The 13,270-nt window shown below is 40.5% G+C and overlaps 1 protein-coding gene across 1 annotated transcript in view; it reads left to right on the top strand.

Moving 5' to 3' along the window:
* The window catches only part of ZFAND4 (zinc finger AN1-type containing 4), a 57,055-nt gene that overhangs the window by 30,466 nt on the left and 13,319 nt on the right, over positions 1 to 13,270 (top strand). Inside the window, exons 7-8 of the mRNA XM_052640032.1 lie at positions 934 to 1,135; positions 12,006 to 12,153. Coding sequence (XP_052495992.1) covers positions 934 to 1,135; positions 12,006 to 12,153 — 350 coding nt within the window. The remainder of the gene's footprint in view (positions 1 to 933; positions 1,136 to 12,005; positions 12,154 to 13,270) is intronic.

The following is a 13,270-nucleotide window of genomic DNA, read 5'->3' as shown; positions in this document are numbered from 1 at the left end:
GAGCTAGCCACCTCTTGCGGCTTGTTCCCACCACAAGAGCAGGATCTGTGGCTGCCGTGGGTGAGAGTGGCTTGAGATGATGCTAGCAATATCATCCAAACCTGATGACTGCTCTAGACCACTAGAGCCGTGTGCGCTGACTAGACACATGGATGTCTGCCAGAACAAGTGGGGTCCTGGGCGGATGCTTTCAAGTAGCAACATATTAATCATTACAGACATAGCAGTTTTTGTATAATAAGTGGCCCCATTGTGGTCTTGAGTTACCATGTACTGAAATGGCACCCCACTCCAGTACTCTTGGCTAGAAAACCTCATGGACAGAGGAGCCTGGTGGGCTGCAGTCCATGGGATCGCAAAGAGTTGGACACGACTGAGCGACTTCACTTTTCCTTTTTTTAAATCACCTGTCTTCACGTCAAGAAAGAACTCTGAGAAGAATCAGCCTGTATATAAAACCGGAAAGAAAAAAGGGATTCACTTCTAATTTCTAAAATATGTCTCCCGGTTGTGTGTTTTTTTTAAATGTAAAGTAAGTGGAATTTACATTAAATTTTAATTACTGATTGTTGAAACCAATATTGGAACCTATAGGGAGTGGAAGATATGAAGTGAAAATAGTTATAGATAATTCCATCATTGAATCAATGAATATTCACTGCAGTGGCACAGGAAAACCTCATGTATTTGGTTAAACCCTGTCTTTGTATGTAACAACATATTTCTTTTCTTTCATATTAATACAGCATAGAAAATGTTGTATTAACTATAAAAAGACCAAAAACTTATTTGAAGAATATAATATATATGTATTGTTGTTCAATACAATTGTTGTTCAATACAATTTGATTGTTGTTCAAATTTGACATGTTATATCCTGATGGTGTACAAAAATGCATTGAACTTGATATGAATTGAAAACTTATCTATCAGTGTTTCCATTTGTAGTTCCTGTGGAAGATCCGCTTAAGGAGATGGCTGAGTACATGGAGTCCAGCCGAGATGAGGTCTGGGAGAAGACCTCTTGCAACAAGCAAGTTACACTTTTGGTGTACCAAGAAGGAGATCAGTTGAATTTCTTCCGTGTAGTAGACAGGGGAGACGGCACTCTAACACCGTTGTCTGAGTCTTTAAGGTGAATAGGGTTTCATTTACGCGTCTCACTTAGAAAAGGAGAACATCGTGTGGTGTGCCCATAAGCTGCATGTCTGCCTTGGGTTGTCAGAATAGTCTTACTGTAGTCACAAGATTGACTAAATTTCATGCATCCTCCCCTTCTCCCCATCCCACCTCAGTTACATAATTCTGAGATTGTTCTTCCTGTGATTGATAGGAGTAATTTCTAAAACTGAAGTTTCTTTATGGAGTAGGATTTTTTTGTAAAAATATTTGTCATTAAAACTCTAAGATGCCTACTAGATTATTGAGTTTTGTTATAGTAGTGTGATGTTATATCAGTATAGCCATGGCGTAATATAAAGGATTAAGCCTAAAGTTTCTCTTTTTTCCCCCAGAATTTAGCTGTTGCTTAAAGGTGGATCCATCTTTGCCTCTCTAGTCCTGTGTTCCTACTCTGTAAAAGGGGGAGGGGGATTCCTTGGTGGTCCAGCTGTTAGGACTCAGTGTGCTCACTGACAAGGGCCCAGATTCAGCCCCTGGTTTGGGAACTAAGATCCCAGAAGCTGTGGGGCACAGCCTCAAAAAATGAAAATAAATAAAAAAACAAATTATATAATGTATAATCCTTAAAAAAAGGAAGGAGGGTTGTTTTAAAGTCAGAAGGAAACAAAGGTACTTGGGCTAGGCAGTAGAAAAGTTAGTAAATGGGTAAGGTAAGTTTTAAGTTTCTGCCTTACTAAGGCACTTACTAAGGCACTCTGCCTTACTATGATTTTTTTAACCTTATTTCACTTTAAAACATTCACTAAACATTGAACTTTTATAGTCTATTTTTATACTACACACTAAGTTATAAAAATTATATTCCTTTATGGAACATGAAATCTGCTATAAATTGTATCTATAATATAATTTTGTCAGTTGTTGTAAAAAGACATTAAAATCTCTGGAAAAGCAGATAAGAGGGCCTTCGTTTTATCTGAAAGGTAGGGAGTTAGGAATAACCTCTGAGAAAAAGTGACCTTAAAAGAGCAGTAGGACAGGCAACAAAGGAAAGGTTGCAGGTAACGAAAATTTAATTCCACGGCGTTGAAACCTAGTGGCAGTTCCACTCATGGGAAAATCAGCTTGCAGTCTGCAGTCAGTTTCCATGGCTTGGGAGTCGAGGCACAGTTCAGCCGGGCACTCTTCTCAGGTTCCCGCAGAGCTGCAGGCCCGGTGTCAGCAAAGGTGCGCCCCCCTGGGAATTTCAGGGGAAGCAATCTGCTTTCAGGCTCATTCACTTGGTGGGCCTGTTTCTTGACAGTCACATGACTGAGGGCCCTGGTTTTTTTACTGGCTTTTGGGTAGAGGCTGCCTTCAGTTCTCTTTTGATTAACTCAAAATCAGCTGATTTGGAGCCTGAGTTATATCTGAAAAATCCTTCTACTTTTGCCATATTTTGTTGAATAGAAGCAAGGCATCAGTTCAGTTCAGTTCAGTCGCTCAGTCGTGTCCGACTCTTTGCGACCCCATGAATCGCAGCACACCAGGACTCCCTGTCCATCACCAGCTCCCAGAGTTCACTCAGACTCACGTCCATCGAGTCAGTGATGCCATCCAGCCATCTCATCCTCTCTCGTCCCCTTCTCCTCCTGCCCCCAATCCCTCCCAGCATCAGAGTCTTTTCCAATGAGTCAACTCTTTGCATGAGGTGGCCAAAGTACTGGAGTTTCCGCTTTAGCATCATTCCCTCCAAAGAACACCCAGGGCTGATTTCCTTTAGGATGGACTGGTTGGATCTCCTTGCAGTCCAAGGGACTCTCAAGAGTCTTCTCCAACACCACAGTTCAAAAGCATCAATTCTTCGGCGCTCAGCCTTCTTCACAGTCCAACTCTCACATCCATACATGACCACTGGAAAAACCATAGCCTTGACTAGACGGACCTTAGTCGGCAAAGTAATGTCTCTGCTTTTGAATATGCTCTCTAGGTTGGTCATAACTTTTCTTCCCAGGAGTAAGCGTCTTTTAATTTCATGGCTGCAGTCACCATCTGCAGTGATTTTGGAGCCCAGAAAAATAAAGTCTGACACTGTTTCCACTGTTATCCCATCTATTTCCCATGAAGTGATGGGACCGGATGCCATGATCTTCGTTTTCTGAATGTTGAGCTTTAAGCCAACTTTTTCACACTCCACTTTCACTTTCATCAAGAGGCTTTTGAGTTCCTCTTCACTTTCTGCCATAAGGGTGGTGTCATCTGCATATCTGAGGTTATTCATATTTCTCCTGGCAATCTCGATTCCAGCTTGTGTTTCTTCTAGTCCAGCGTTTCTCATGATGTACTCTGCATATAAGTTAAATAAGTCATGCCAGACTCAAGGTTAGGAGAATATGCAGGGTGTGAGCACCTAGAATTGGGAATCAGGAAATTCCTTTAGGATTCTGCCTCGCCTCAGTGTGTTATGTGGAAGAAAGATTATGCTTACTGTGTTGGCAGAGAGCAGACATCAGGAATGGTGTTTTTTGTTGACTCTGTGTGTCAGAATCTGGTTGGCACTGCAGACGTGCCTTCAACAGAAGCGCAGAGCAGCGGGAGCAGTGGGCTGCAGCTCCAGTCCAGCACCTCTTGCTCTAGGCCGTGAGCAGGATTGCTTTACGCCCATCTTGCCATTTGCTACTTTGCTGCTGTTTCGGTTTTCTTGCTCAGGACATCCTCTTTTGGCTCTCCTTTCCTAGAGGAGAGAATCTAAGCTCCATAGCTTGGCGTGGAAGGCCTTTTACACCCTGTTATCATTTTTATAGCTCTTGTTGATTATGCCATGCTTTTGTACTTCTTTTTCATTTGCTTGAAACATCACTTACTCCTTTTACTAAGAGTAAACACAAAACATTTATTTGTGTTTAAGACATAATCCAAATGTTATTATGGATTTCAATTAAAATTGTATTATTATTCCTCTTAATATATTCTCTGTTTCTTTTACTTTTCCTCTCTATTCACTTACCAGAATTGGACAAGGGATAGGGTGGATGAGGAAGCAGAGCAGAAAGCTCTTTTCTTATCCCGAGAGAGGCTTTCTTAACTCTTATAATAGGAGATAGCAACCGTTTCTGTAAAGGGCCAGATAGTAACTATTTTAGGGTTTTCAGGCCAAGAGATGAAGTTAAGGATACCATGTAAAAGTACTTATATAACCAGATAAAACAAATTTTCACAAAATTTTTACAGACAATTCAAAATATAATAATTGAGTGTGTGTGTATCTAATTCAGGTCTACTAACGAGAAGAATGGAGTTCCTTTTTGTGGGAGTAATAGTTTAGTTAATTGGGGTTGAAAGCATTACCTGTCACAGTTGTGGAGTCAGTTGTGAAAATGTATTTGTTAATATTGATCTGGAATGAGATCTTATCTATTTCCTCTTTAAAACTTTGTACTTCCAAATACTGGTAGCAGTCCATGAGCATATGATTTTAATTGAGCACTTTCATCACTAGGAAGGCATTTAGAGAATACTCTCAGAGTCATTTTTTGCTATTTGCCTTTAGTATGCTACTGTGTTGTGCTTCCAGTTGAATATAGGTGGAGCGTCTCAATTGCACATTTAAACAGATTTTTGAAATATGCAGATTTCCTTTAACTTCCATTGACACTGTTGGTTCAGTAATATGTGATAGATTCAGATACTTACTGCAGAATACCTTCTGATGAATAACACAGATAAGCACAGGGTTTAAACACCTCACGTTTTCATTAGCTTTGTACAGTTGTTCAGCACAGTTGCTTCCTGCTCTCTCAGTTGTAGCGGGTTTCACTTCTTGGTGGCTCAGATGGTAAAGAGTCTGCCTACGGTGCAGAGAACCTGGGGTTCTTTCCCTGGGGTGGGAAGATCCCCTGGAGAAGGGAATGGCAACCCACTCCCAGTATTCTTGCCTGAGAAATCCAGGGAGACAGGAGCCTGGTGGGCTACAGTCCACGGGGTCTCAAAGAGCGTGCCTGGACCGAAGTGACTGACACCTTCACTTACTTCACTTCAAGGTGCCCTTGGTGTTTTAGCAATTTCTTTGAAAATGTTCTTACCTGTAGTTGTTTCATGCAGACGGTACATTGGGCCTAGTTCTTCGGTCACTTCCACTTTGGTATTGACACCCTGAATGAACAAAAGCAACTGAGTAACATGTGGCTTGTATTAACTCATCAAAAGCCAAGGAAGAAACTGACTCATTTGCTCATCTTCTAACTGACTATTGATGTTGCTTCCGTTGTTCTCAGCTCTTCTAGAAATTGTTCTTGCCAAAAAATAGTCTTTAAACAAGTTTATTTTCTGTGGCCACATTTTTTCAACTGCTGTGATCAACTGCTTAATTCACAATTGGTAAACATTTCCTTGTGGCTGGTAAATAAGCCACTTTGAAACTTCTTTTGGTTGCACTCTCATTTTCATTTTCTTACTGTGATGATGTATTCCATTTTTAATTTTCTGCTCTTTCTTATCATTGTCTTCCTGCAAGTTGGGCATGTTGTCATGATTCCTTAATCTGATAATGTCCAAATATATTGTTTTTCTTCAGCATACCTGCAGTGTCCTTGTATCATAAACACAGTCCTCTGCTGCTTAATTGATAGCAAAATGATCTCCCTTGGTGGGTCAGTGGTAAAGAATCCACCTGCCAAGCAGGAGACCTGGGTTCAGTCCCTGGGTAGGGAAGATCCCCTGAAGGAGAAAGTGGCAACCTGCTCCATTACTCTTGCCTGGGGAGTCCCATGGACAGAGGAGCCTGATGGGCTACAGTCCACGGACTCGCAGAGTCTGACCACACTGAGCGCTCTGCAGCGCTTTAAAACTGCAGCTTTTGAAATGCATTCTTCTCTTTGTTTCGACACGTTGGGTATGTACTAGTAAAAATACCATTGTGCAGGGACACGCATGGCGCTCACGATGCTGTTGAATCATGCCTGTGCCGCTGTGCTTTATAGAGCTAAGCCACAGTGGGCAGCAAGGAGAGAGCCACATGCAGTTTCTGTAGCAGCTATCAGCTCGGCCATTGTAGCGCAAGAGCAGCGTGTGTAGCGTGTGGTCGAGTGTGGCTGTACTCCCGAGAACGTGTATTGGACACAAATATGAATTTCACATGCTCCCATTATGTAATGTTATCTTGATTTTTTTCAACTATTTAAAAGTTATAAAGGCTATTCTTAGCTCATGGGTCAATAAGAAATAGGTGGTGCACTAAATTTGATCTTGGTCTCAGTTTGCCAATTCTTGCTTTAAAAAAGAAATAGAATTATTTGATTTGTTCTGATGCAACATCTAGTATCAGGTCAGTTCAGTTGCTCAGTCGTCTCCGACTCTTGGCGACCCCAGGAATCACAGCACGCCAGGCCTCCCTGTCCATCACCAACTCCCGGAGTTCACCCAAACTCAGGTCCATCGAGTCAGTGATGCCATCCAGCCATCTTATCCTCTCTCGTCCCCTTCTCCTCCTGCCCCCAATCCCTCCCAGCATCACAGTCTTTTCCAATGAGTCAACTCTTTGCATGAGGTGGCCAAAGTACTGGAGTTTCCGCTTTAGCATCATTCCTTCCAAAGAACACTCAGGGCTGATCTCTTTCAGAATGGACTGGTTGGATCTCCTTGCAGTCCAAGGGACTCTCAAGAGTCTTCTCCAACTCCACAGTTCAAAAGCATCAATTCTTCGGCGCTCAGCCTTCTTCACAGTACCACTCTCACATCCATACATGACCACTGGAAAAACCATAGCCTTGACTAGACGGACCTTAGTCGGCAAAGTAATGTCTCTGCTTTTGAATATGCTCTCTAGGTTGGTCATAACTTTTCTTCCCAGGAGTAAGCGTCTTTTAATTTCATGGCTGCAGTCACCATCTGCAGTGATTTTGGAGCCCCCCCCAAAAAAGTCTGACACTGTTTCCACTGTTTCCCCATCTATTTCCCATGAAGTGATAGGACTGGATGCCATGATCTTCGTTTTCTGAATGTTGAGCTTTAAGCCAACTTTTTCACACTCCACTTTCATTTTCATCAAGGGGCTTTTTAGTTCCTCCTCACTTTCTGCCTTAAGGGTGGTGTCATCTGCATATCTGAGGTTATTAATATTTCTCCCGGCAATTTTGACTCCAGCTTGTGTTTCTTCTAGTCCAGCGTTTCTCATGATGTACTCTGCATAGAAGTTAAATAAGCAGGGTGACAATATACAGCCTTGACGTACTCCTTTTCCTCTTTGGAACCAGTCTGTTGTTCCATGTCCAGTTCTAACTGTTGCTTCCTGACCTGCATACAGATTTCTCAAGAGGCAGGTCAGGTGGTTTGGTATTCCCATCTCTTTCAAAATTTTCCACAGTTTATTGTGATCCACACAGTCAAAGGCTTGGGCATAGTCAATAAAGCAGAAATAGATGTTTTTCTGGAACTCTCTTGCTTTTTCCATGATCCAGCAGATGTTGGCAATTTGATCTCTGGTTCCTCTGCCTTTTCTAAAACCAGCTTGAACATCTGCAAGTTCACAGTTCACGTATTGCTGAAGCCTGGCTTGGAGAATTTTTAGCATTACTTTACTAGCATGTGAGATGAGTGCATTGTGTGGTAGTTTGAGCATTCTTTGGCATTGCCCTTCTTTGGGATTAGAATGAAAACTGACCTTTTCCAGTCCTGTGGCCACTGCTGAGTTTTCCAAATGTGCTGGCATATTGAGTGCAGCACTTTCACAGCATCATCTTTCAGGATTTGAAACAACTCAACTGGAATTCCATCACCTCCTCTAGCTTTGTTCGTAGCGATGCTTTCCAAGGCCCACTTGACTTCACATTCTAGGATGTCTGGCTCTAGGTGAGTGATCACACCGTTGTGATTATCTGGGTCCTGAAGATCTTTTTGTACAGTTCTTCTGTGTATTCTTGCCACCTCTTCTTAGTATCTTCTGCTCATCTTTGCAGGAAATGTTCCCTTGGTATCTCTAATTTTCTTGAAGAGATCTCTAGTCTTTCCCATTCTGTTCTTTTCCTCTATTTCTTTGCACTGATCGCTGAAGAAGGCTTTCTTATCTCTTTTTGCTATTCTCTGGAACTCTGCATTCAGATGCTTATATCTTTCCTTTTCTCCTTTGCTTTTCACTTCTCTTCTTTTCACAGCTATTTGTAAGGCCTCCCCAGACAGCCATTTTGCTTTTTTGCATTTCTTTTCCATGGGGATGGTCTTGATCCCTGTCTCCTGTACAATGTCACGAACCTCATTCCATAGTTCATCAGGCACTCTGTCTATCAGATCTAGGCCCTTAAATGTATTTCTCACTTCCACTGTATAATCATAAGGGATTTGATTTAGGTCATACCTGAATGGTCTAGCGGTTTTCCCTACTTTCTTCAATTTAAGTCTGAATTTGGCAATAAGGAGTTCATGATCTGAGCCACAGTCAGCTCCTAGTCTTGTTTTTGCTGACTGTATAGAGTTTCTCCATGTTTGGCTGCAGAGAATATAATCAGTCTGATTTCGGTGTTGACTATCTGGTGATGTCCATGTGTAGAGTCTTCTCTTGTGTTGTTGGAAGAGGATGTTTGCTATGACCAGTGCATTTTCTTGGCAAAACTCTATTAGTCTTTGCTGTGCCTCATTCCGCATTCCAAGGCCAAATTTGCCTGTTACTCCAGGTGTTTCTTGACTTCCTACTTTTGCATTCCAGTCCCCTATAATGAAAAGGACATCTTTTTTTGGATGTTAGTTCTAAAAGGTCTTGTAGGTCTTCATAGAACCGTTCAATTTCAGCTTCTTCAGCATTACTGGTTGGGGCATACACTTGGATTACTGTCATATTGAATGGTTTGCCTTGGAGACGAACAGAGATCATTCTGTCGTTTTTGAGATTGCATCCAAGTACTGCATTTCAGACTCTTTTTTGTTGACCATGATGGTACTCCATTTCTTCTGAGGGATTCCTGCCCACAGTAGTAGATATAATGGTCATCTGAGTTAAATTCACCCATTCCAGTCCATTTTAGTTCGCTGATTCCTAGGATGTCGACGTTCACTCTTGCCATCTCTTGTCTGACCACTTCCAATTTGCCTTGATTCATGGACCTGACATTCCAGGTTCCTATGCAATATTGCTCTTTACAGCATTGGACCTTGCTTCTATCACCAGTCACATCCACAGCTGGGTATTGTTTTTGCTTTGGCTCCATCCCTTCATTCTTTCTGGAGTTATTTCTCCACTGATCTCCAGTAGCATATTGGGCACCTGCCGACCTGGGGAGTTTCTCCTTCAGTATCCTATCATTTTGCCTTTTCATACTGTTCATGGGGTTCTCGAGGCAAGAATACTGAAGTGGTTTGCCATCCCTTCTCCAGTGGGCCACATTGTCAGACCTCTCCGCCATGACCCGCCCGTCTTGGGTGGCCCCGCAGGCATGGCTTAGTTTCACTGAGTTCGACAAGGCTGTGGTCCTAGTGTGATCAGATTGTCTAGTTTTCTGTGATCATGGTTTCAGTGTGTCTGCCCTCTGATGCCTTCTTGCAACATCTACCATCTTACTTGGGTTTCTCTTAACTTGGGCGTGGGGTATCTCTTCACGGCTGCTGCAGCAAATCAGTCATCGCTATTAATCTCAATCTTTCCACCTTACTGCTTTTTTAAGTGGGAAGAAATAAAAGGAAGCATTGCAAAAGTTAATTAAATGGTAACTCAAATGGTAACTTATCTGTTAATGTCGCATGAGGACTTGGCTTCAGGATGAACAGTATTCTTGTTGAAATAAATACTGCATTTGCACATCTCTTATTCTTTAATCATATTATTAGATTTAAAGATTTAGAAAAAGTTAAATATAGCATTCAAGAAAATATTTACAGCATTTAAATATAAAGAAAGATATTCTTGGATTAAGTTGATAGATTAATGTGTTATCCTAGTTACATTTTTCCATTTAGAAAACAATTGAGTTCGGCTTCTCAGTGAATCATGAATCTACGCTTTGTGAGAGATAACACAATAATGTGATACTTTAAAAAATTACGTGAAGTTAAAAGTGTTTTTTATGTGCTAAAATGCATCCCGTGAAATATTTCTCAGGTGTGTGTGTGTGTGTATATGTGTGTATGTGTGTGTATCACACACAGAAACACAGAAACACAGAAACACACTGATCTCTGTGGGAGAACGGTAAAGGAGCAGTGTCTTATTACAGGAAGATTGAGTCAGAAACCTCTTTCAGTATTCAATATGGATAATTTAAAATGCCAGGAGATATAACGAGAAGTAGTTGAAGTTGAAGTATTATAAGATGAGCAGGAACAGAATATACTTGAGTCATTCCGTCCAACTCCAAGGGAGAACCGGCAGAAATCTGCCCTCGGCCCTCTTTCTCAAGTGTAGTTAATTAACCTCCAGACGAGCGCCTTCACGCACTAAAGTTCTGTCGCTTAATGTGGATAAGCATGGTGCAGTAAGGCCTGTTGTTGGTGCCTGGGGAAGCAACAGGAAGTCGTATAAAGAATAGGCTTTGGAACCAGAGAGACGAAGGATTTTAATCTTAGATGCCTCATTTACGAGCTCTGATTTTACTAAGTATTGAACAGAATCATTTAACTTCTCTCACCTGCAGGTTCCTCACTTATAAGAATGGGATATAATCTCACTGTGTGTAAATGTTGTGAGGATTAGAAATATTATGTGGAAAGCGTCTGGCAGGTTAGGCGTTCAGTGAACAGTAGCAGTGTTAATGTGGTCTTAAGTCATTGTGCCAGTTTTAATTTTAGACTTTGACATCTCTGGCATTTAGGTAGAAATGATAGTCGCAGGTCAAGCAGAGGAACCGAATTGCTTGTGGAGACCAATCCCCATCGTTATTCCTCCTGATGCCCGTTGTTGCTGTGTAATGTGATTACCCCATGATTCCGGAACGTCGCCAGTTTCACATTTAGTTTCCTGAATGTAAATTTTAGGGATGGACATAGCCACTCTCAGCCTCACCCTTGTGTGGTGGTAACATGTCCTTCAGAAGTGGTATGGAATATGCCTTGTTAGGGTTATCGTAGGTTGTGTCCATTTCTTAGCAATCATATAGAACAGGAAATCTTCTTAATTCTCATACTGCTTTAGCGTGTATCCTTTAGTTCTCCTGTAGGACATTGGACACGGTGACTAATGTACATTCTGCTATGCTCTATTTAACATTTCAGTCATTCTTCAAATCACTGAGATTATGTAACCATTTAAGCTTTCCCATTATTGAAAAAGTTGAATGAAATTACAGTTATTTGTGTTCTAGCAAACATTTATTAAATGTTTAATAAATCTAGCAAACATTTATTAAATTTGTGCCAGGCATTGTGCCAGGTGCTAAGACTGGGCAGATGAAAAAAGCCCAGTGTTAATACCTGCTTTCAACTTGCTCACATATGGGGGAGTAAGAGGGAAAGATAGACATAGAATAGTAGGACAGTGTGATAGTACCATTATATTATGGCATTATGCAGTCAGAAGGGATTCCAAATAATAAAATGAATAAATGTTATTGTGATTGATCAGTAATTGGAGTGTTTTACATTTGTAATAATTTGTCATGATGTGACCAAAGTGTGTCTTTTCATTGTAAAATCTATGCTGTTGTGAGTGGTTCCGTTTCCAAACAGAGTCTTCACTTATGGGATATTGAGTTTAAAGAAAAGCTCAGTTGTACTAGATTTTCGATAAAGTTAAATCATGACATTTATCCCCATCTATTTTTTCTGATAAGAAATACAGTTTTGAAGCATACTTGCCTTGGATTTCCCTTGAGAAAATGAGCCTATTTTGTCATTAGTATCATCTGTAGCTTTGTGTTGTCCTTGAACGTTTTTAGTAATTGGGGGCGTCAGGTGCATTTCAACAGCAATTATCATTTTCTTTGCAGTAGTGGTTCTGTGTATAGCTTGTATGCTGATGAAGATGAGGAAATAGAGCCTTCTCCTTCTGGGCAACAGATAATTGAAAATTCAATAACTATGAATAAGATGAAGCTGCTGAAGGCTAAGATGGAGAACATGAATCTCAGCAAAAAGGTGAAGCTTGGCCAGGCCTTTCTTCAGTTTATCCTTGCAGGGCTCGCAGCACTGAGGTCTGTTGGTAATTGTTGGGAAGAAAATTTATATAAAATATTATTCATCTCAAGTTTCTGACCTCATTTATTGAAATATTAACTGCAAAGAATTAATTTTTTTCAGCCAGCAGTGTATTTAATGTGATAATATTGCACTCAAAATAACTCACGGCTTTAAAAACTTTCATGATTCTAGAACTAAGAAGGATAATAAAAGAGAGCCTAACCTTAACTTTGCAAGTTACTTTTTAAGATGCTGTTAATATTTACTTATTATGGATAGGTCTGTCTGGGTGTTGATAGGAATGTTTAGCTATCCTAGGTATTGTCAGTTTTCCAAAATAATTGGATGACTTCTCTCCAGTAGTGAATGAGAGCTGCAGGTTTCATGGATTCTCACCAGGATTTGATCTGGTTCTTCCTTTCCATCTTTGTCATTCTCATTGCATTATAGCTCTAATTTTCATTTCTCTGATTAATAAAGTAGAGTACCTTTCATGTATTTATTGGGTGTTTGGATATCCTTTTTTGTAAAAATGTGTATTCAGTTTTTTTGCCCATTTAAAAAATTGAATTGTGTTCATTTTGCTTACTGATTTTTTTGGAGATTTTTATATATTCTGTATATTAGTTCTTTGTCATATGTATAGCACTACTCTAAAACTTTGCTTTTCACTCTGTTGGTAACTGTTTCTTTATTGAAATATACTATGTACATAAAATAAAATTCACAAGTGTTTAATATAGCTTGATGAATTTTTACATTTATATACAGTTATGTAGGTACAACTCAAATTAAACTAGGACCTGTTTTTCGCTCCAGGCTTTCTCATAGCCTTTCCCAGTTGATGCCTGCCTTTACCTACTCCCCAGATAACTACTATTAACTGTGTCGTCACAAATTAGCGTCTAATGTTCCTGAACGTGGTATAGAAGATATCATGTGTAATTTACTTTCTTTTTTTCGGTCTGGTCTCCTTTGCTCAACATAATGCTTTTGGAGTTCATCCGTTTGTTGCGTGAATCGGTCCGTTCTCTTTTTACTGCTGTGCACTAATCCATTGTGTGACTATACAGGC

The sequence above is a fragment of the Budorcas taxicolor genome, chromosome 5, assembly GCF_023091745.1.
Source record: "Budorcas taxicolor isolate Tak-1 chromosome 5, Takin1.1, whole genome shotgun sequence".
NCBI lineage: Eukaryota > Metazoa > Chordata > Mammalia > Artiodactyla > Bovidae > Budorcas > Budorcas taxicolor.
Note: the sequence above shows the minus strand (reverse complement) of the source record. Positions and strands in the feature narration are given on the sequence as shown.